We start from the raw sequence: 25492 nt of genomic DNA, 5'->3' as shown, positions 1-25492 counted from the left end.
TGATTCATATAAAGTAAAAGCACATTCTTTTTTAACTCTACATTCAAAGCTTGATATAGTTTCAAGTAAAATAAAAACCAATTACTTTTATTCTGTGTAATCTAATTTCAAGAATTACTAAGCTTTAAATCCACAAATCAATGGTAAAAATATATAACAATTCAAGTTTATAAATGCATAAAATAGACAGATTAAATTCAACATCATTATAAGTAGAAATTGAATGAGCTAAATTATAAACAATGAAACCAAAGAAACATTCAATAAAAAAAACATATACAATTTCAATTAACAAAACAACTAATAAATTTGAATATTGTCCTTTCACTACCAAATGATAAATAACACCTACATAGCAAAAAAATTAATATAAGTAGGAAAAAAATATCATGATAACATCAATACAAAGCCTCAAATATTGAGAAGAGAAGTAGGTTAAATAAACGGGTTAATTATTTAAAAAAATGTGATTTTAAAACATTTTACCAAAATAATGTGAATTTCAAACTATTTACCAAAATAATGTAGTGTAATAGAAACCACCACTTGAGGAAGCGATTTTATGTTTCAGTACTTGAATAAGAAATTGCCATTTGAAATAAAGTTTTTATTATTTTGTGTCAGTGTGACAGAGCAAAATTGCTTTCAAAATCACCAATCAAACTGATAATTTTGTGTCTTATCCCATCGCTTATCACATCAACAGAGTTTAGCTTTTTTTGACACTAAAACCAACAAATGAAATGGTGTTAAACGAAATGCAGAATAAGAAGGAGACGCACAAGCAGATCTAGTGGTCTGCCAAATAGATATCCGCTGAAATGCACCATGAACTAGGAGGCCTTAACGATGTGGCACAAGAGGACACATTGGTCGACATTAGTCTTATTTAATATATGTTTAATTATAATTATATTATTTACATTATAATATTTGTTCAATGTCATCTATTTACATTATGTACTTCCTACTTTTTTGTCTTCCTAATATAACTTAAATTTATATTAACTAAATTTATTTGAAACTTTTTCCTAAAATATTTTTATGATTATATAATCTTGAAATATTTATAATATAAATTGAAATATAAATATTTATATTTATAATATAAATTAAAATAAAAAAATAATTACACTCATAATAAAAATGTAAATATAAAATAGTTTCAATACTCTTAATTTATTTGAAATTATTCATTAATTTTCACTTTAAGAAATAATTTCAAAACAAAATATTTATATGTTTATTTATTACAATAAATAGACATAAAATTAATGGATATAACGTAACAAATTTTATAAAAAAAAAAAAAAGAAACCTATATGCATTAATCAAACAAAATATATGAAGAATTAAAGAAATTATTGTATAAAAAAGAAGGAAGAAAGAAATAAAACCTAAATAAAACCTGATATGGAAGTAATGAGATACATTTAAAAACTTTACAATCTTCTATCAACTTCGAAAATATGCATTCAAAGGAGAGGAGAAAGAATTTAAATTTATAGGGAAAGTTCAGTGTGCCTTTATGGAAATATATTTTCTGTATTACACGCATTCTAAAGTCTTGATATATTCTTATGGATGCTTAAAAAATTACAACTTCAACTGTCGTTTTCACAAGCAATCTGACAACTATAAAAATACTAGTTTGACTGGTGGTTTTGTATGTATCTGACACAATATTACATCGACTCTGACACACAGTAACTCTAACACTTTGGTGTTACTACTGAAATTGTCTTTTGTATTAGCGGTTTTGTGACACCCCTTACCCGTCTGCAGTGTAGCCGAGCAAGTTATGCCACTCAGTGTGTCGGAACACCAATTCATGTTTCAATTTCAATTAATCCCTTTTTATTTATTTATTTATAATTTTTGATAAATCTAAATTTTTTCCGTAAATTCTATAGAAAATCCGGCAAAGTGCCGGCTATAAATTGGAAAACAGTTCTTCTGAACCTGTTAAAAACACTCCCAATATAATTATAATCTCAATCTCAGTCAACCACCAACATTTTTCAATAATTTCTCAAATCAATTCAGTATCTCAAAATTCACATTCATCTCATATCACACCCAATTCAATGAGAAATACTCATATTTATTTCTGAACACAGCTCATAGGTAATTACAGCAAAAATATGATTACATGAGTTTATAATATACATAACAAAAGTTTACAAATACAAAAGACTTAGGTAGCCCAATGTCCTACCAATGCATCAGAATTTGTGAGGTGACTTTGAACTCGAGTGCAGATCCAAAACTCACCTCAGATGAGGTCTGCTGGACTCCCCAGCTATGTCTCCAGCACCTGCGCGTGGCAAAAGCGACGCGCTAAGCAATTTTGCTTAGTTGTGACAATACAAAATAAAATAAAATAAAATAATAACATGTATGCAGAATGTATGTTTACATTTTTGGTAGACTTAATTTCAAATATTTATTGCAATATTATTCGATTAAAATTTGGTAAGATTTATTAATAATGCCCCAGTAACCTATACTAGTTGGATCGGATGGATAAATGTAAACTGACATCGGGTACTAAGTATCTCGACCATCACACCATCGGTCACATAGTGTCTCCGGTGCAATGTAATGACTAATAAGTTGTAATAATTATCGGGATTAAACCCGAGCATAACAACTCAATATCATAGCCAAAGGCTATTATGTCACGTAATAGCATGGAAAGCCATGAAATACGTAATGGCATGAAGCCATATGCGATCGCTAATGTAACCCTATTGGCATGCTAACTTATCCAAACCAATCACATTAGGCCTACTAGGGCATTTAACACTTTTTATTTATGTAATTCTTTGAAATTGAATTTTTATGATAACTATTCATTTCATTGGTCAACCAAAATGTTGACTTTTGCATTGGCAATAGGTAAATTAGTTTAAATATCATCAACATACCACATTTTGCATTTTAAGCTTGTTGGTATTGGTTGCCAATACCATCTCTAAGCTTAATGTGAATTGGACAGAATTTTCAGTTTTCAAGCTTTGGGTTTACTGTTCCATTAGTTACTATTGCAGTGGGAATTTGGAAAAATAATAAACATGAAAGTTGTTCCTTATTTTTTCTAGTTGAATTCCCTTTTTTGAATCACTTCATTTGGAGTTTTGTAGCTCAAGTTATGGTACAAAAACCACAACTGGCCGGATTGAAATTTTTCTGGACTGACCATATCTATAGTGCAGTGAATAGTGACTTCAACTCACTTGTTGAATAGGTTCTGGTCATAATTTGGGTTAGGTTTCTTCATGAAAGTTGTTGGTCTATATCTCATCTTGTTGTGGGTAAAATTTCAGGTCAATTGGACCATTCTACACTGAGTTATGGCCAAATGACCAAACACTGTTCATTTGGTCATTCTGCAGAAACAGACTGCAGGTCACCCGGATTGGAGCAAGCTTTTGGTCCACTTGGTTTGGTCTTATGGGCATGGTTTCTTCACCAAAGTTGTGCCATTTTGTGTCTAGTTTCATGTTCAGTTGGCCAAACACCAATTGAAGCTCTACAATTCAAGTTATGGCTGCCCAAACCTGCTGGACTCATGTCCAATTCTGCAGGTCACCTAGGGCAGCCACACTAAACCCAAATCCCATCACTAAACACACTTTATTTTTTATTCAAACCAAACCAAATGGTCACTAATTGACCATTAAAACCTACTTCCATCATCACATGGTCAAGGTCCCATTTTCCCACTCCAAACCCTAACTCAACATTTCAAGCCATGCACTAGGATTGCATTTCATCAATCCACATAAAAGAGACATATTGTGGGCAGCCATACTACCCTTTTTAACTTCATTAAAATCATCACAATATTGCCCAACCAAGGCTGCCAAAACTTAGGGTTTACATACAAATGGTACTCCATCAATTTCCTTATCATTTGCACTCATTCATAATTGTTAAACATGAATTTAAAGTGAAATTTAAGTTTAAGTCACTAACCTCTATGGAGTGAGATTTTTTCCACTTGCTAAAACTCTTCTTTTCTTCTTCTTTTTGGTCCCAAAAGAATCTCCAAGGTGTAAGAAGATTTTTTTGTGTTGCTAGATTAGGGTTTTGTTGAGTAAAAGTGAGAGAAAGCAAGCTTTAAAAGCTTGATAATGGTGAGAATGGGAGAGGGTTCACGGCAAGGAAGAAGAAAGGGAGAGAGGGATCTGTTTTTTCATTCATTTTCAGCCCATTTTGTCTCTTTAAGATAAGTTATGACATGTGTCAACATGTAATTGGGTGAAGGCACGCTAATGACATCATATGATGTCATAAATTCTCATTTAATTCATTGTTTTTTTCTTTTCTTTTCTACTCATTTTTAATTCAATTTTTAGTAATATTTATTCACATTTTATGTCATAATAATTATTTACTTAACTGGACAAGTCGGCCAAAAATCACCTCTGAAGGCGAAATGACCAAAATGCCCTCCTATTGGTTTAACGGGTTAAAATTGTCTATACCGATTGAAAATTTTTTCTAAGTATTTTCTTGGCATTCTAATGCCATAAGAACCTCAATAACCCTTCTCTGGAGTCCCAGAAATTATTTTATAATTTTTTCCCCTGGTCTAGGGCTCCTAGTTGCGAGAACCGCAACTTCTCACTAGGTTACCCATCGCTAGGGCACCGGCTCATTTAATTTGGTTGTATTTTATTTCTAAAATTTTTCCTAAATTTTTCTTATTAATATTTGAGTTAATTATGGCTCCTCACTTTAGTTTAAATATTTTTCCGGACGTTCTAGTTGTCCGGGCTGACACTGGTCACCGGAACAGTAAACTGTACGGAATAGTTAAAGTGAGGATGTTACAGGTTTTGTGTTTTTTGGTTAATCACTGAAATTACTTTTTGAATTAACATTTTCATAAGCACATATTATATTGGTAAATAGTTTTAGATTCACATTTTTTTGATAAAATGTTTTTAAAATGCATTATTTAAATAATTAATCCTATATAAACTCAAAACAAAGCTACATATGAAAAGATAATGAACTAATTGAGAAAGAAACTTTTTTTTCGCTATTAAGTACAATCTACTATTTTCTTACTAATTTATTATTTCATATAAAATTTTTATATAAAATATGGCTTTATAATACAATTTTTTCTCTTGTGATCTACTGGTTATTTGGCTAAAACTTTTTCTTTAGTTTTGTTTAGTTTGGTTCATAAATTATCTAGTAGGCATTGGGAGTTCCAATAACACAAACTGGTTTTCCTGCTAATGGAACTTTAATCAAATTATCATGGTATGAGAGTATGAGAGTGTTTTGTTTTATGAGAAAATCCATCCATCATTTATTTGAAACTCCAACTTTTATAAATCCTAGATAGTGAAAAAGAAAAAGAAATGTGTCAAACTTTTTGTACTTGTTATTTTCCTAAGAATTTCTAAAATTTTTATTTACCATTTGCATAGAGGGATTTCTTTTAACTATTCCACGTTTTTTATGCAACCACATTTTCAACTCCTATGTTCTTAATCTTACTATAAGAAATATCTAAAACAATACCAATCATTTACAAGAAAAAGCCAGGATTATTTTAATTTATAATTATGCTATAATGAGCATCAAAATTTTACTAGGGACTGTAAGTTGACAAAGTAACATTAACCAATTTCACAGATAAAGTTTGCACCAAGATAACAATTAAATTTCAGCAATAAGCAAAAAATGTGAGGTAGGACATGCATCCAAGTAGGCAAACAAATAATATTACATACTTTGAGATTCAACTAACCATTTCATACAAAAAAATTTAGACAAATAAAAAACTTATTTGCAACTTTAATCAAGCATTTTATCATTAAAACTCACAGAATAAAAAACTTAAATTCTGCTATCGTTGTATAATTACTCAACTATTAAAATGCAGAAAAAATGCTTAAATTTCAGTACTAACCTTTGACAGCTAAACAATGAAAGACTCCAATAAGACTTTCAACCATCTAGACTACTCAATCTGTCTTCCATAAACAATAAGATAGATTGGTAAAGACTCTTTTTCGTTATAGGATTTTGTGTATAAGAAAGTACAAGCTATTGATATTATTTTTAGACCCTTTAAATTTAGTATGTTCAGGTTATTATATCTGTGCTGATATAAAAGGCCCTATACCTGTTTATGTTGTAGATGGCTTGCTCTTAGGTGCTTGGAATGAGTATCTACATAGATCTTTAATTTTAATTTATTTTATTTTTTCAACCACTTAAGTATGACACATATAATTACTTAATTTTTCATTTAATTTTTTTTATTTATTGTAAAAATGGATGTATAAATAGAATGACTATATATTTGATAAAGAATATTATGTCTCTTTATATTCACATAAATTTGAAAGTATCCCTTATTCTTATATAGCTTATGATGTTCTCGCGGATGAAACTAATTGAATGGAGATATGCCATTGCACCAAAAGATAATGGTGGATCGAAGCTTAAAACTTCACATTTTAAATAAATCTCTTTTACTATCTTAGCCAATTTTTTAAGGGCTATATTTTTTTAATTTATTTAACTATTTAATTATTAAAATTTACATTAGTTATATATATATATATATATATATATATATATATATATATATATATATATATAAAAGTGTGTGTAAATAATTTTTTATATTGAAGTAACATTATACATACCAAGTGCAAAATTATAAACAGTAATTTTAGAAATAATTATATTCTTTTTCTTTTGTTTTTTTTGTCTGAAATTTTTTTCTTTTATTTTTCTCTTATAACAAAAAGACAATAATAATATTACTTTTAATCATTATAAAATATATAAAAAAAGACAAAATGGTTTATAAATTTACGGCGACGCGCAGTCAAGCTTGCTTATTAACATTAAAAAAGAAAAAAAAAACATATTCCTTACAAAACTCAAAACTAATGATTTTTTTTAAAACTAATGAATTACAAAATTGAGATTTAACTTATTAATTAAAATAAATTTGATATATCTTTTATATTTTTAAAATTTAATTTTAAATTTTTTATTGAATATAATTTTATTTTATATTAAATTAAAAAAATATTTATCTTAACCTACAAAATCGGTTTATAATAATTTTATAAATTAATTTAAGTTTATTTAAAATTTTGAATTATTTATAAATTACTGATAACAGTTACTATGTTTAAGAAAATTAGTTTATAAAAATATTTATTATTAAAATTATTAAAAAATATTAAGTAAAAATTATGAGAAAATTTTTAAAAAATTAAATAAAAATAATATAATAAAATATTTAATAAAAAATTTATAAATATAAAGTTTTAAACATCAAAATAAAAAAATTTTTTTCAATTTTTTTAATTTATAAATTTAATTTATAAACTAAAAAATATTATAAATATATAAATAAATTTATTTTTAAAACTTAATATAAAAACTGTCTAGAGCAATTATTTGCATTCTCTTAATGCAAGGGATTAGTCGAAATCGATTAATGGAATTGTTGGCTGTTTTTGATTTACCGATCGTCGCAGTGAGATATTTTTTCAGCAAGAACAAACAGCGCGATATCATCTCTTACCACTTGTCCTTTTACGTGGACAAGTTGCCTCTGTCTCTCTCTCTCTCTCTCTCTCTCTCTCTCTCTCTCTCTTCTTTTCCTCTCTCTCTCTCATTTTGTCCTTTTCCTCAGGTCTCTCCTTCTCTTTTTCTAATAGTATCTATATCTGTGTTCTATTATCTGTTGAGAAAGTTGAAAAATTTTTGTGGTAAAGTATATTTTTTTAAAACTTTTTTTTTTAATTTACCTTTTTGGATTCTTTAATGGTTTTGATTTGAATGGGTCAATTATGGGTGAATGTTTTCTAGGGTTTTCATTTGTATTTTTGACCATTTGCAAATGGAGACTAGTGCAAATGGCCCTTTGAATGAATTAAAGGCTTAAATTGAGAAAATGAAAGTAAGATTTGTGGTGGGTTATTTGATTTTCACTGCAAATTGATTTTATTTTTGGTGATTTAGTTGAAAAGTCATGCTTGGCCTATGTAAGAGTTGAATTTTGCTACATTTCAACTTGAATGTTCTTGTTTGACTTCTGTAGGATTCACTCTTAGATGGTTGATGTGCACTTTTTTGCTTTACAAGTTGTCCTGGGTCATTGAATCAATTATTAAATTTGGGTTGAATTCTTTCTTAGGGTTTTTATCTTATTTTTTTTTTCTTCTGTTCTTTTTCAAATTTGAAGGCTTTCAAAGGATGACCCATGGTGCGTGACTATTGATTGCGGCTGCTTCATTTGATTATTTCTGGTTTTGCTAGCAAGTCCACAGGGTGTATCGTCTAGAATATCCATTCAATTTCTTGGATTATTCTTGGAGTTACTCTCATGATTTGGGATATGATGGATACTTGAGAAGCTATTAGTTTGCTGCTGTAGTTGAAGATATAGTTATTTGGTGTTATTGAGGAAAGAATGGAGCAAAGAGAAGGAGAGAGCTGGAGAGAATTGGCGAGAAAGATGCTTCCTCTAGGTGCTTCTCTCCCTGAAGATGATACTAAGCTTGATTACTCTATAGCGATTGAGTATCAAGGCCCTCCAGTCCCTTACAGGGTTCCTAAAGTTGAACCCCTTGATGTAAGTTCTCATGCAATTCCAACAGCCGAACCACTTTCGGAGTCACAAAGATCGGCTGCAAATCTTGGTCCTCCAGTAATTGAACCAATACCTTTGCCTGTGTCTCGTATAGCTTGTGTCACAATTTCACCTAATCAAAGCCCTAGAGTATCAGCAAGTTCGGAGTCAGTAGTGTCTGTCTTGCAAAACCCAGATTTTTCTTCGGCTTCAGCTTCAGCTTCACCAGGGTCTGTCCACATTCCTCCTAATCATCCTCCAAAACAAGTGGTCAATGAAGGGAAGAGAGTACCTGTTGTTACATTTAATACTGTTGATAGATCTGAGAAGAAAGATATTGATGTGGTGAAGCCAATTTATCCGGAGTATGTTGGGGTTTCGAAAGGAAAGAAGAAGAAAAAGAGTAGAGTCTGTTACAGGTGTGGAAAAGGTAAGTGGGAAACCAAAGAATCATGCCTGGTTTGTGATGCTAAGTATTGTAGCAATTGCATACTTAGAGCTATGGGATCAATGCCTGAAGGCCGTAAATGTGTGACTTGCATTGGTCAAGCAATTGATGAATCAAAGCGGTTGAAGTTAGGTAAACATTCCAGGGTCTTATCTCGATTGCTCAGTCCTTTGGAAGTTAAGCAGATAATGAAAGCAGAGAAAGAATGCTCTGCTAATCAACTTCGACCAGAGCAACTAATTGTCAATGGATTCCCTCTGAAGCCAGAAGAGATGGCAGAATTACTTGGATGTCCCTTACCTCCACGAAAGCTGAAGCCAGGTAGATTTTGGTATGATAAGGAATCTGGTTTCTGGGGAAAGGTGAGTAGATACTCTATACGTTAAGTGTTGTCATGGTGCACTAGTTGGAATTATTAACACTTCAGGATTAATTTTGATAGAAATTGTTCTAACATCTAGACTTGTTGACTTTACAGGAGGGGGAAAAGCCAGATAAACTCATCAGTTCAAACTTAAGTTTTACTGGGAAACTCATGCCAGATGCAAGCAATGGAAGCACTGAAGTTTATATTAATGGCCGGGAAATAACCAAACTTGAACTGAGGGTGTTAAAAGTAAGTCTACTTGTTTTGATATATTATTATATTATTTTGTTATTTCTAGTTCTTTCATGTATTGCAAATGGTAAAATTTTGTTTATTGCTATGGAAATGGAGCAAAGCAGATATAACGTTGTTCAAAGGTTTTCCTCTTATCCTATGTATTTATTAATTCTAAGACTCATTCATGGTGCTTGTCAGTGGGCAGTATAATAGTAGTTGTAGATTTCTGTGTTAAACCTGTGGGGTGTGCTGTTTTAATCAGGATGTATGATGTTTAGTCAATATAGTAATGTTAGGCTTTATTTTACCCTTCCATTGGCCCAAAATTGTTTGAATCATGCAATTCTTGTTCAATAATTAACTTTAAATTGTATGGGAGGAAATATAAGTTTATTTTTGCATGAATGTCCTGTTTGCTATTGAAAAATTGGACTTTCAGTTGTGCCTCGTATGTTGTTAGTCTGTTAGTGATATTATCAACTGTTCCCAGCTTTAGCTGTACTGGCAAAATACATGGCTGAGTTGGGTAGTTTATATTTATAGTTTGAAATTCTAATAAGGGGAAAAAACTGATATTTTATGTTTATCATCTTTTTGTTATAGGAAGTGGATGTGCTAGAATGAGAATGTCTTATGACTTCCCATAATCATTTTTTCTCATCTTACAAAGAGATGAGGGAAGAAGTTTTAAAGCTACTTTTGGTAGGGAGTAATGGAGTGTAACTGTTAAAAAATTAATATGGCATTAACCATACTTGCACATGCATATTTAACCCATAACCAATTTTGTATCCCTAGTCCATATTTAATCACATGTAACCACGAATTAAACATAAAATCCATAGTCTAGATGTACCTGGATTGCAGATTGTTCCTAAAGAAATTGTAGAGTTGAACTAAGTTGTGATTATCCAAAAAGCACTTGAAGGATGAAGAAATATTCTCCCTTGTGCCAGCTGAAAAAAACAGCAGAATTAGGCATAAAATTCTGCTCATTTCCTTTTGTATTTTCTCTTATTAACCATTCTTTTACTGGAAGAGAAACTCCCCATTTGCACTTCAAGTCCCACACGTTGTTGGATCCTATTACAACTTGAATTTGAGTTTCTCTCTAAAGAGAAACAGCTGACATGCTCTATGGGCCTTGGGCCCCCTCACATGATAGACTCCAAGTCCATCATGTGAGGATTATTTCATCAATTACATTTCATTACACCTTACCAAGTGTACCCTAAAATTTTCTGCCTCTGGCAATGAAGATTGCAATGCTTATATAGGCTTTTTTGGTGCACATGAAGTTTCCACATGTAGCAAAACACTTGTTGACGCAAATGTTAGGTTTAGATCAAATTGTTATTTGAGCAAAGCTACTAAGGGTGCATTGCAATGAGCTGAACTGTTGGAAAACATGAAGAACTTAATATAAATGGTTAAAGAGTTGAAAGTTCAACTATGGAACCTAGCTGGCAACCTAACCTATAACATCATAAGTGAGAAAAGCATCATCAAACGTCCCTTCCCCTTGACACACACACACACACACACACACACACACACACAAAATAGCAAGAACATGAGTAAATGGGCAACTATCCTTGGAATTATATTGTTAAAAACAGTAGGAAAACAGGTATGATTTCATTGGGGTGACTCCTCTTAATTCATAGCCCTTCTCAATTCAGGATGAGCCCACACACATGAAATAGCAAGAACACGAGTAAATGGGCTACTATCTTTGGAAATATATTGTTAAAAACACTAGGCAAACAGGTATGATTTCGTTGGGGTGACTCCTCTTTATTCATAGCCCTTCTCTATTCAGGATGAGCGAGGGCCTCCTGTAGACATTTGCATTCTTTTCCAAAAGAAAGAGCAGGAACAAAAGTCCTGTAGGAAGGAGAGGTGCCTTCAAAGGAAAAAAAAATTGAGTGATAGGGTGTAAAGTAGAAGAACATTCCCTTATTTCAAAGCAATAGGAAGGTCAACATTGGAATCAAAAGAAGCAGGGAGTAACTGGATCTAATGAATAAGATTCAATTGGAAGGGAAAGAGGGCTTAAGCACCAAAGTCTCATGGAATCTAGTAAATCATAGGTGTGCAACTAATTGAAGTTGGGTGCACATCTCTGAAATAAAATGTATGATATTTTATGTGAGAAATTTGCAAGATATAATGAGGTTAAATGTATCATTATAATCAACTTTTTATTCTGTAACTGTGAAACATAATCATGTTGCAATGATAAGAAAAAAGTGTTTTTACCGGCATGTATAATAAGCAATACAATGTTTACAATATTTCTAAAGGATGTAGCATTGTTGCAATTGACTAGGGTTGTAAATGAACCAAACCATTCGCGAGTTGCTCGAGACTCGGCTTGATAAAAGCTTAACTCAGTTCGGCTCGTTTAGAAAATGAGCTAAGCTCAAGCTTGTTTTTTAGGCTTATTTAATAAACAAGCCGAGTTCGAACTTAGTAGTATTCGGCTCATTAAGGTTCACGAGCTGGCTTATTATGGTTTGTGGGCCGACTTATTTACAGGTTCGCAAGCAGGCTCCTTAAATAGACTCGTGAGTAGGCTTGTTTGTAAAAATATTTGTATTAATTATAGTATTTTATTTTATTATAAATATTTATTATTTTATTTAGAAATTTTCTAAAAATAATATATTGTTTAAAATTATGATATAATCAATATATAAAATGTATTTTTTAAATATAGTTATTTGTAATTTAAATTTAATTTTTATGAAAATTAAGTTATTTTTTATATTAGGGTTAATCAAAATTATGTAACTAGTACTTCACAAACATAAACCTAAAACTTACTCTCTAAATGGGTCGAGCTACTCGAGACTCAGTTCGATAAAAAGCTCGGTCTGACTCTGCTCATTTTTAAAATGAGTCAAGCTGGAGCTTATAGATATTCGGCTCGAGTTTGACATAAGTTGAGCTCGAGTTTGAAGAACCAAGCCTAAACTCTTTAACGCTTAGCTTGGCTAGGTTTGTTTACGCCCCTATAATTGACAGCTGAAGGTCCATGTAAATTACTTGTTATTTTACTAACATTTCTTTTGGTGCACTTTGACCTTCTAAACTTTTTATACTTGTGACTATACAAGGAAACAATTTGATGTAAACAGCTTTTGAAATTCAACAAGTATGGCAAAATCTATTGGATTTTACAAAAGGTGCATTCTTTTTTTGTTTCTAAGCCTTGAAGGATGCATGCATGCCTAGAGCATCTCAACCTTTCCTTAGTGAATTTGTGTTGCATAGGGGCTTAAAACTACTTCATTTGGCCTTAGGCTTACTCTGGATGGATAGAGTTGTATTCTCCATTACAATATAATCTACTCATGAACTTGAGCTAGTTTGGGAGCTCATAGTTTATGTTTCTTTCCAAGCTCGTAATTGAGCATGTTAGCAAGCTTGTGTTAGGGTAAGGGTCCCTAACAAAGAATTATAGAAGATTTAGAAAAGAAGAGAAGAAGATTAGAAGGGAAGATAGAAAGAAGAGAAGATTAGAGAGTTGTATTTCTTGATTATTGTTCCATAATGAAAATACAAGAATAGCTATTGAGCTTTACATAACAGCTTAGTAACAACCTGACAACAGCTCAACAACTTTACAGCTCAGCAACTTTAGTAACTACCTCTCTCTTAGTTCCCGCCAAACATACTCCTAAGCTAACTCTTTAAACTAACTCCCAACATTTCTAACTGCTCACTATTTCTTTCTATATTTCCTCCTCTGATACGTAATAATTCCTCCCCCTTTAGAGCTTTCTTGTCCCCAAGAAAGTGCAATATTGGGGAAACTGGGCCTATATAAAAGAATGGTCTTCCCAAGTTGCATCTTCAGGAGGTAAGTTCTGCCATTTAATCAACCCTTACAACATAGTTTGCTGATCTCTAGTAATGGTTCTGGTTTGCAGAACTTGCTCAGGTGCCACAACCACTTGTTCTTCATTCATAGTTGGCAGATCAACTAATGAAGTCACATTATTCCCCAATTTCTTCTTCAGTATTGAAACATGAAATACAGAGTGTATGGAAGAAGTTGGAGGCAGCGGTAGCTTATAAGCTATTGTACCATACTTAGCAATGATCTGATAAGGCCCATAGTACTTAGGAGATAGCTTCAAGGAGTGCCTAACAGATACTGAGGCTTGTCTGTAAGGTTGCGACTTCTAGTATACCCATTCCCCCACATCAAACTGTCTTTCTGACCTCTGTTTATCCACCTGCTGTTTCATTCTGTTCTGTGCTAGTAATAAATTCTCCCTCAACAACTTATCTAATTGCTGCCTTTCTTGCAATAATGTGTCCACAGCCCCAACAGTAGGAGAGTCCACAGGAATTAGTGGGAGAAATGATGGTGAATAATCATATAGTGCCTCAAAAGGTGCCATCTTTATAGCACTATGAAAAGAGGAATTATACCACCATTCTGCAAGAGGAAGCAAAGTGCACCAGGTTTCAAATGAGCCATGCATCTCAAATATCCTTCTAAACATTGGCGAGTCTTTCAGTCTGATCATCAGACTGGGGATGGTAAGCTGTACTAAATGCCAGTGTTGTTCCCAAACATTTAAACAACTCCTTCCAAAACAAACTAGTAAAGATTTTATCTCTGTCAGAAACAATGGACTGAGGTGCTCCATGCAACTTAAAAATCTGATCTAAAAATAGCTTGGCCACATTAGAAGCAAAATATGGATGAGTCAATGGAATAAAGCGACCATACTTAGTGAATCTACAAACAACCACTAAGATTGTATCTTTACCTTTAGATTTAGGTAAATGCTCAATAAAATCCATTGAAATATGCTGCCAAGCCTGAGTTGGTGCAGGGAGAGGTTGTAACAGTCCAGGGGTGGCACAGTGTTCTCCTTTACACCTAGCACAAGTATCACATTGTTTAATCCACCTCAAAACATCCTTCAACATACTAGGCCAAACGAAATGTTTTTTTAACCTCAAATAAGTCACATTCACCCCGGAATGACCCCCCAAAGGACTGTCATGGTACAAAGCAATCAAGTGCTGCCTCAAATCTGTGGAACTACCCACATATAGTTTGTTATGATAACAGAGGACCCCCTGTTTCAATTGATAGCCATATACAACTGAATTATGCAAAGAGAGCTATTGTGATAGGCATCTACAACTGAATTATGCAAAGAGAGCTGTTGTATTATAGTAGTAGCTTTGGAGTCACCATCATAGCTATGAATAAGGTTGGTCATCCAAGTAGGAAGGTTGGTAGATTGAAGTGGACAACAAGAAAGAGTAGCAGATTGGCCATTCCTATCAGGTCTCCTGGAAAGGGTATCAGCAGCTTTGTTTTCCACACCCTTTCTGTAAATAATTTTGTAATCAAGACCCAAGAGCTTGGAAATTCCCCTCTGCTGCAAATTAGTGTGTAGCCTTTGCTCAAGCAAATATTTAATACTCTCATGATCTGTTTTAATGAAAAACTGACCTTGCTCTAAGTAATGCCGCCACTTTGTGACTGCAAAAGTGATGGCTAACAACTCCCTCTTATACACAGACAATGCCTTGCTTCTAGGCTCAAAAGCTTTAGAAAGGTAGGCCAAAGGATGACCTTGTTGCTGTAGTACAGCCCCCATTCCCCAACTACTTGCATCAATTTCAATGACAAATGGTAAACTAAAATCTGGTAATGCCAAAACTTGAGATTCTGCCATGGCCCTTCGCAAAGTCTCAAAAGCTTCCTGGGCTGCATCACTCTACTGAAAAGAGTCTTTTTTTAAGCAAGTCAGTTAATGGTTTACTGATTATACCATACCCTCTTACAAACCTTCTGTAGTATGCAGTCAAGCCCAAGAAACTCCTCAATTCCTTCACAGAAACTAGAACAGGCCACTTTAACATAGCTTGCACTTTCTTAGGATTAGTAGAAACACCTGCTACAGTAATAATATGGCCCAAATACTCTATTTCTGTATGCCCAAATGAACATTTAGATAATTTTGCATATAATTGTTGTTCTTGCAATACCTGAAATACCTCCTCCAAATGTAAAAGATGGGAATCCCAATCTTTGCTGTAAATCAGAACATCATAAAAAAAAACCAATACAGACTTTCTCAGATAAGGCTGAAAGATATGATTCATTAATGCCTGAAAAGTGGTAGGGGCGTTGGTGAGTCCAAAGGGCATGACATTAAATTCAAAATGTCCATGATGAGTTCTGAAAGCAGTTTTAGGAATATCTTCAGGATTCATCCTAATTTGGTGATAGCCTGCTCTCAAATCAATTTTGGAAAAATATTTGACCCCATTCAATTCATCCAACAAGTCATCAATAATGGGAATAGGGAACTTATCTTTTACAGTTACATCATTCAGTCTTCTGTATATACAGAATCTCCATGTCCCATCTTTTTTTTTTTACTAACAACACTGGAGAAGAGTATGGACTGGTGCTAGGCTGAATGATTGAGGAAGACAACATATTTGCCACCAACTTCTCAATTTCAGCCTTTTGATAGTGTGGATACTTATATGGCCTAATATTAACTGGCCGAGTATGGGGCAGCAAAGGAATGATATGATTATACCTCCTAAATGATGGCAATTCATGAGGTTCCTGAAATATCTCATTATATTGTTGCAACAGTGACTACAATTTTTCATTCTCCTTAGAGGTCAGTGTAGCTCCTTCTCCTGTAACTACAGGTTGACTGTCAGATGATGAAGCACTTGCTGTTGTCAAAGAATTCAATACATAGAGCAGTGGGGACTTGAAATTCATCCTTTTCTGCTGAAAGAAACTCTCAACAGCATATAAAACAAGTGCTGCCCTTGCCTTCCCTACTCCTTGAATTACCACTTCTTTTCCTTCCTTCTTAAAAGAAATTTTAGAAGCCTTGAAATCAAATAATATTGGATTAAAGCTTTTTAGCTAATCTACTCCCAAAATCATATCAAAACTCCCTAGTTCAAAAATTCTAAAATCAAACTGGAACTTATAAGATTGCATTTTCCAACTAAAATGCTTACATTGATGATTGCAACTCAGTTTCCTTCCATCAGCTACAGCTATGGCAGTTTCAGGTGTCTGAACCAAATCTAGCTTCAATTCCTCAACCAATTTTCTATCAATAAAACTACTATTGCTGCCAGTGTCTATTAGTATTATTACTTCCCTGTTCTTATGAAATCCCAGCACTCTAATTGTGTCTACTCCATCACTACCCTCTGCAGCTTGTATTGACAGAATTAATTCCCCTTGCTCATTCACTTCATCCATCTCTTCAGGTACCTCATGCCATACTTCCTCCCCATTTCCTTCCTCCTGTTCACACACATGAACTGCTGATAGGGTTTTAGGTTTGCATTGGTGACCAGGAAAATACTTGTCTCCACATTTATAACAAGGTTTTGGTTGATATTTAGTGGTAACAGAGGACTGACTAGTAGGCTTAGAAGAGCTAGAATTATTGGTACTTTGGTTAACAGATGGTAAACTGACAGTAGAATTAGATTTATTGGTAATAGGTAGGGAAACGGTGGTTTTATGTTGTGAATCTGTGATAGGAGGTTTTGGAGGGTAAGGGTATGCTTGAGAATTTTTGGAATTGGAATAAGGAGAATTGGAATTGTAATTGGCAGTGCTTCTAACAAAATTAGAGGTATAGGTCTTAGTAAATGTTTTGGGTTTCTTGGTATCTAGCAGCTGTTCTTGCAACTTAGCTACTTCTATTGCGTCGGCTAAAGTTGCAGGTTTCAACATCCTCGCCATCAACCTTACTTCATCCTTAAGACCTCCCATGAACCCAGAAAGAAAATAGGCTTCCCCCAAATCAGGCATCACTCTCTCCATTCTAATCCTCAAATCCTCAAAAATATCCAAATATTCATCTAAAGAATTTTCTTGCCTCAACGTCATAAATTCCTCTACAATATCTTCCAATCCAAGATCCCCAAATCTCCCACACAGTCCCTTCTCAAATTCTTCCCGAGTATGACTTGCCCCTTTATGCCAATTGTGAAACCAAGCATCAGCCCTATCAATCAACAATAAACTTGCAATCCCAATTCTTTGATCCTTAGGAACTTTATATACTTCAAAGTATTTTACACATTTTCTAAGCCAAACCCTAGGTTCTCTCCCATCAAAAGCAACTAATTCAATTTTAGGCAGAAATGGATTCATACCTTCAATAGTTGCAACATTCCCAATACTGCCTTGATCCTTTGTTTGTGGGTTAGGCGAATCCTTTGGAATTGGCAACAAACCCCTACTCTCGGTTCCTTTGATTCCATTTTCTTCAATTGGAGTTTCTGCCCCTTTTTCCTTTACCATTATACTCATGAAGGCTCTCAGGTCCTGCCTTAATGCATCATTATCAGCAGAAGCCCGATCCAATTTCCTCTCCATACCAGTGAATCTTTCCTCCATTGTATTAAATTTTCCATCCACATTCTCCTGCATAACCCTAAATCTTTCTTCCAATTCTGCAATCCTAACCATCTCAGAACTAACCACCACTGACCTAGTCATAATTGTGACAGCAATGCAGTGAAAACCCACTCAATTCCCTTTCGGCAGGCTCTGATACCAATTGTTAGGGTAAGAGTCCCTAACAAAGAATTATAGAAGATTTAGAAAAGAAGAGAAGAAGAAGATTAGAAGGGAAGATAGAAAGAAGAGAAGATTAGAGAGTTGTATTTCTTGATTATTGTTCCAGAATGAAAATACAAAAATAGCTATTGAGCTTTATATAACAGCTTAGTAACAACCTAACAACAGCTCAACAACTTTACAGCTCAGCAACTTTAGTAACTACCTCTCTCTTAGTTTCCGCCAAACATACTCCCAAGCTAACTCTTTAAACTAACTCCCAACATTTCTAACTACTCACTATTTCTTTCTATACTTCCTCCTCTAATACGTAACAGCTTGTTAGTGAGCCCATCAATAATCTCATGTCTTCACTGGAGTGAGGCACCTATGGTTAGCTAAATAGACTAGTTAAGCAGAGCCCTTGTATATCCAAGCTATTGAGTTGGTAAGGAACTTAGCTCATTTGCATAAGATCTGATAAAACCTAATAGCAGTTTGCGCAACTGTGTTGTCACATAGGTAAGGAAAGCAGAAACTGCTGCAAGCCGGAGATTTAAGCTATGTGCCAGTATCAGAAAATTGACAAAATGAACATTTTTGTAGTTGAAAAAAATGCATTGAGTCGCAACTCAATGTTTCTAATTTTCTTTTTTAATCTGTTTGTATCTATTCGTTTAATTCCTTTATGACAATGCATTTCATTACGAGCTGCATTTTTTATTCTGTTGAGTTCAATACGCTATCTCAAGTGCTCTTGTCTATAATTTGTTATGGCTCAATATCACTTTTATATAATTGATATATTACTTCCACTTTCCTTTGTTAAAATTTGGTGTATTCTTAGGCATACGAAAACTACTAACCTAGTTTCTCAATGTTTTCAGCTAGCAAATGTGCAGTGTCCACGTGATACTCATTTTTGGGTATATGACGATGGTCGTTATGAAGAGGAAGGCCAGAATAATATCAGGGGAAACATTTGGGAGAAGGTATGTACTGTAAAACTCACTAGAAATTTAATAGAGACCAATTAAAATCATAGTTTCTGCATGAAATATTGTGGATTTGGTCTCTCCTAGACAGGCATCAACGCGGTTGGTTTGTGCTCTTTTCTCTTTGCCCGTCCCCCATGGTCAACCACTTGCACAGAGAGATGAGGCTAGTAATTATACTACGGTTCCAAATTATCTAGAGCAGAAAAGAGTACAGAAACTTCTTCTGCTTGGCCTTCAAGGCTCTGGAACCAGCACTATCTTCAAGCAGGTTGGTCTTTATATTTGAGTTTTCTTAAATTTTTTTATTTGATTATGGTTTTCTCTAGCAGTGTTTCTCATATAAATTGTATTCAAATTATTCATTCTGAGTCAACTTAAAGTAATATTAACGGACTTTTATCCCAATTCTATTAGATAGCCATGGTTTCCTTGCGCTGTCTCCAAAAAACAATGGTTTCCATTGCCATGTGAAAATTTCCTTGCTTGGACCTTGGGTTTCATGCAAATAATGAGGTACTAAAAGGAAATGGTTACAATTACATGTGCAAAGATAAGGCCATGGGGGCAGAATTATCATACATGAAAACGCTCAAGCAGGAGTTCCTGTGCATTGCCGTGAATGCACCATATTGTGTGTCATAGTTATTAAAGGCGCACCTCAGGTTCAAGGTTCACCAGGCTCGAATCCTAGCTCCTTCTGCGCCTAGGTGTGAGCCTTTGTTCCAGGCACAAGGTTCTAGAAAGGCATGCCTTCTTTATTTCCATCTTTAGTGAGCACTTTTATTGGCAAAAAGGACTACCACTTAAACTCAAACCAGTATCCAATTTAAGATATATGCCAAAGAAAAAAAAATAAAAAGGAAAAGCATCACATTTATATGACTTCTATGGATTTTTAAAATTTTTTACTTTTGCGCTTCATTTTGCTTAGGTGCGCGCTTGCGCTTTGTGTCTTGCGCCTAGGCTCCAGGACTCCTTAGTGCCTTAATGTGTCTTGAACCTTTAATAACTATGTTCTGTGATGCACAATTTGCTTGTTTTTATAATTGCATAGTATTACAGAATGATTAAACCCGATTCTCATGAGCAAAGGGAACAAAGGAATTAAAAAAAAAAAAAACCTGAATTGAATCTAAGATAAAGCTGAAAAAGTGGATGGCCAAACCATTTTTTTTTGCCTAAATCATTTTAAAGCCTCCAGCTTTGATAGCCTCTCAACACTAACCCTAGTTATGCTCATCTGTGTTATCCTGTAATGATTGAAATACTGAATTATTCTGAATATATGAATATTCCTTTCATATTTAAGAGAAAATATTTGGCTCTACGAAATTTTCATATTATTCTATTTGGAATTTGAATATGAGAGAAATTACGCAAAAAAAAAAAAAGGAAAAAAAAAAAGGTGAATTGTAGTTTTCATTGGAAATTGGTGACTAGCGACGACCAAGGATAATTGGCAACGGCTAGGAGACTAGTGGATATGTGTACCTTTGTTCCTTTATACATTTCCCCCTTTTATGAGTTTTCCAAAAAATGAATTAATTTTTCTTTTGACCAAGACCATTTTTTGATGACTAGTTTTCCTAAGCTCCTAAGTGCTAGAAATGTGGAATGTTTTCCGGGAAATTAACTTATATTTTTCAAATAGAGCCTAAACCTTACAAATTTAACTGTGGACTTTTTATGTTGCATCCAATGTGTTGCTGAATAATGGTCTAGGTGGGCATAATTGAAATGTCCAAATGATATGCCCTACTTGTAGGCCAATATTGGGCAAGTCCAGTAACCAGAGATTTAAAAAAAATGGTTAAAACTAAAACAAGAAGAAGAAAAAAGGTTGCATGACATTGTTCCAAGAAATTTTCATTGTGAGCAACTTTGATATGTCTGTAGATGTAATGTGTGACCAAATTTAATTGTAAAATTATTCAAATTAGAACTTGCCCTCAATTTGATAAGCTGCCATTACAAATAGCATCTGGACATTTTATTGAAGCAACTATTCAATAGGTTTGATATTTTTTGTAATTATGTTGACTAATTTAACATCCACTGTATCATTTGGCAGGCCAAATTTTTGTATGGGAACAAGTTTACAGCAGAGGAACTGCAGGATATCAAGTTGATGATTCAGAGTAATATGTATAGATATCTTAGCATTTTGCTTGATGGACGGGAACGCTTTGAGGAGGAGGCATTGTCTAGGATGAAGGAATTAGGTACCCAAGATGGCTTTGAGACTGATAATTTATATATATTTTTTTCCAGCATAAAATTCTTTGATATACTATTTAATGAGGGATCTAGTGTTTGGCTTAGCAGAAAAAGAAAAAAGGCTATAAAATAATAATAGTGTGTTTATCTCCACACTCTTGTTTAGTCTTTTTGAGTTGGATGCTGTTGTGACTCTGTTGTGTTTGTTGCTTGTTCCATGTTTTGCCTTTTCTCATAACTATGGATTTGATGGGATTGAGGTAGGTCTTAAATTAGAATATTCCCTATCCTAGAGGAGAGAAAAGAATTACATGATGCTGGTAAGCCCTTGTGCAGTGCAATGTAGTAAAAGGTAGTAAAATTGCTTGATATTATTATAGTGGCTTCTGAATGTAATGGTCCTTTGAATTTTGCTTCAGGTGAAGAGATCAACTCTAGTGAAACTAGTCAGTGTATCTATTCCATCAATCCAAGATTGAAGCATTTCTCTGATTGGCTGCTGGACATCATAGCCACTGGAGATTTGGATGCATTTTTCCCTGCAGCAACACGTGAATATGCTCCATTGGTTGAAGAAGTATGGAGGGATCCTGCAATACAGGCAACATATAGGAGAAAAGATGAGCTTCACTTTCTTCCAGACGTTGCAGAGTACTTCTTAAGCCGGGTATTTCACTGGAACCCTAGTTATCTCGTTCTGAAAAATTATGTTAATCATATAAGCTTGACATTTGCATTGTGCCAGGTCCTTATTTTAGCAAGGCCTGAGGACCAAAGAAAGCCAAAATTTTTCTTGTTTTCTAAATTATGTCCAAACTTTTTAATTTTTGCAATTTTAGCCCAATTCAAAATGATGATTGCAGTTATGTTAAATGATTAAAATTGATTAAAAAAAATAATATTTTATTACTAATTATGATAAACAATTTGTTTCCCTCTATTTACTCTTCCATTCCTCCTCCCTTTTCCTTTCTCTTGTCCCTACTAAATCCCTTCTCTCTCTCCCTTTGAGTCCTTGTTTTTCATTGGAAAATCATGCAATTCTGAAGGGGGAAAAAAGACAAGAAAAAGAAAGAAAAACTGAAGTTTCTGCAATATCAGACTTCCTCTCTACCTCTACCCTTGGCCTCCTCTTGCCAGGACAGACCCCAGAAACATTTTCAGAACATTGCCGGACACCCACAATCGTAGATGCTCAGTTGCTATTGCCGCCCTCAAACTAAACCAGTTGAAACCCACATTCAAAGGCTTACAAATGCAAAAGGAAGTTGTTTGCTGCTAATCACCGATGTCAGCTACCACACTGCTGTTGCTGCCAATGAAATCAGTTGGTGACACTAATGACGCCACCACACTCATCTTGCTTTGATGTTTCCCTTTATGCCGTCTATACTCTAAAATGCAATGTCATTTGGTCTGATCAAAGCATCAAAGCTTCAGCTCTTCAACTTTTAGATCCGTTGTTCTCTCCGTTTTTAGCAAAATCAACGTGTAGGAGTTATGCTTGGGGCTTCATTGAAATGCTCCCTGAGTCTTGCCAGCATTGGGTTTGCCTAGAATTGACGAAGGGAGTTTGTGTTTCTATCTCTTCCTCTTTATTTTGTTCTCTCTTCTTTTCTGTCTCACTGTTAGTGCCTTGCTTCCTTTGAACCTCTAGCTGCCTGCATTTGGTGAGAAAAAGGGAGAATGAGAGAGGGGGCACGAACAGAGGGAGAGAGAAGAGGAAGGGTAGGGATGATAGAAGGGTGGAAGGGGAAAGAGGAAAGAGAAAGGAAATATAAAAATCATTAAACATTTCTTCTTATTAGTACTAAAGATTAATTTCTAATTCAATTTTGACTACTTGGATGTAATTGCAACTACTTTTAAATGGAGCTAAAATCACCAAAAGGAAAAGGTTTGGATGTTTTTGAAGAAACCAGAAAAGGTTCGACCTTTTTTCAGTCATTTAGCTTTTAACAAAACTTTTCTGCTTCCAATTTTTCTATTTTGCATTATCTAGTGTTGCACCCCCCGGCCCGCCGCCGCCCCCCCCTAAAGGTAGCTTGTCTAATTGTCTGAACCTATGCAATTCAATATACTGAATGGCTATATGATGTGGTCTTGCTTTTTTCAGGCGGTTGAGGTCTCCAGTAATGAATTTGAGCCTTCTGAGCGTGATATCCTCTATGCAGAAGGGGTCACCAAAGGGAATGGTCTGTCTTTCATAGAATTCTCTCTTGAGGATCGCAGCCCAATGTCTGAAACATACACAGATAATCTGGAAGCTCCACCCCCGCCGCTTACAAAGTAATTCTTCTATATTATTCTGTCTAATCAAATGCAATAACAACTGTGGCACAATGAAATCCTGTTCAGACATGAAATTTTGCACTCTCGAGGACAGGACCTTCTTTTAAGTTGGAAAGTCTGGAAAATTACCACACATAATGTCCCCAGCACATCTAGAGCAAGAGCCTCTCTCTAATGCCTTCTCTTTCTTATATATATATATATATATATATATAATTCTTTGGCATTTACCATCTGATCTTTGAATTTGGTAATTGCCTCCATGTATATATATAAATGAAATAATGTTGGCCGATTTTGATTTTTTCTTCTGCATTTCAGATACCAACTTATTAGGGTAAATGCAAAGGGGATGAACGAGGGGTGCAAATGGGTGGAAATGTTTGAAGACGTGCGTGTGGTGGTGTTCTGTGTTGCCCTCAGTGACTATGATCAGATGTGTCTTGCACCCGAGAGCAGTGGCAGTGGATCGCTGCTTCAGAACAAGATAATGCAAAGCAAGGAGCTGTTTGAGACTATGATCAGGCACCCTTGTTTTAGGGACACTCCTTTTGTCTTGACACTTAACAAATATGATCTCTTCGAAGAGAAGGTTAATCGGATACACCTAAGTTCTTGCGAGTGGTTCAATGACTTCAGTCCAGTACGACCTCACCACAACAATCAGACACTTGCCCACCAGGCATACTATTATGTTGCAATGAAGTTTAAGGATCTCTATGCTTCTATCACCGGTCGTAAGCTTTTCGTGTGGCAAGCGAGGGCTAGAGAGCGATTAACCATTGATGAGGCATTCAAGTACATAAGGGAGGTTCTTAAGTGGGATGAGGAGAAAGAGGATAATTACTATGGTGGAGTTGAGGACTCATTTTACAGTACGGACATGAGCTCCTCACCATTTGTTAGGCAAGAATGATGTGCTTGTGAATTCTTGCTTGCATTTTCTTTATAGATAAAGTGTATAAAGAAGAAAAGATTCAAGTAAGGTCACTTGATTTTCTTGTATCAGTTCGTGTAACGTCAATTCTTAGTAATGATTGTGTGATCTTACTGCAATTCCTATTGATGATTATGCCAAAATTTGAAAAATTGGTCTGGAAAGCAATTTTTAGGAATGAGTCATCATCGGATCAATGGGATTGAAGTGTTAAGGGCCTTTACAAATTTTTTCTATTTTGATTTTTTTAATTTCTTATTTTTCTATTTTTGATATAAAAAAAAAGATAATTGACAAAAATCCATTTATTCAAATTTTCTCCTTCAATTTTCTTTTGTAAAATATCTTATTATTTTTAGTTAAGTGCTATTATATTAAAAAAAATGTTTATTTCAATGTATTTATATGATTTTTTTTTTTGAAAATCTTATCATTTTTTTTAAAGGAGAAAGCTTAATCACTTAAATATAAATATTTTGAATTTGGAGATACATTTCAAACTATATGAGTATGTTTATAAATTATTTAATTTTAATGTTTAAAATCAACATCATTTTTATATATTAATAAACAGATTGTCGAATAAAACAATGAAAAATAACATTGAGCGTGAGTTGATATTGGCTTTTTTACTTTACAAAATATTATATTAAATTATTTTAAGATAACTTAAGGCGTCATTTATTTTATGAAAAAATATTTTTTTAAAAATAAATTTTTTATTTTTTAATTTTTAGAGGTACTAAAAAAAGTTAATTAATAAAAAATATT

The 25492-nt window shown here is 33.9% G+C and overlaps 1 protein-coding gene across 3 annotated transcripts; it reads left to right on the top strand.

Moving 5' to 3' along the window:
* Window positions 1-7596: 7596 nt before the first annotated feature.
* On the top strand, window positions 7597-24840 carry LOC110656558 (extra-large guanine nucleotide-binding protein 3). 3 transcript variants are annotated; one of them, XM_021813396.2, is made up of 9 exons: window positions 7597-7690; window positions 8243-9439; window positions 9556-9693; window positions 19165-19269; window positions 19364-19543; window positions 21347-21497; window positions 21912-22159; window positions 23609-23781; window positions 24106-24840. In XM_021813396.2, the coding sequence occupies exons 2-9, from the start codon at window positions 8471-8473 to the stop codon at window positions 24698-24700; spliced, it is 2559 nt and encodes an 852-aa protein (XP_021669088.2). In that variant the 5' UTR covers window positions 7597-7690; window positions 8243-8470; the 3' UTR covers window positions 24701-24840. The 3 variants fall into 3 exon arrangements, with proteins under 3 accessions (XP_021669088.2, XP_021669090.2, XP_021669089.2); XM_021813398.2 differs by having other exon boundaries at window positions 7652-7766; XM_021813397.2 differs by lacking the exon at window positions 7597-7690 and adding an exon at window positions 7794-7969.
* The last annotated feature ends 652 nt before the right edge of the window (window positions 24841-25492 follow it).

Source organism: Hevea brasiliensis, chromosome 18 (genome assembly GCF_030052815.1).
Source record: "Hevea brasiliensis isolate MT/VB/25A 57/8 chromosome 18, ASM3005281v1, whole genome shotgun sequence".
Classification (NCBI taxonomy): Eukaryota; Viridiplantae; Streptophyta; class Magnoliopsida; order Malpighiales; family Euphorbiaceae; genus Hevea; species Hevea brasiliensis.
This window is presented reverse-complemented; position numbering and strand designations above follow the sequence as displayed.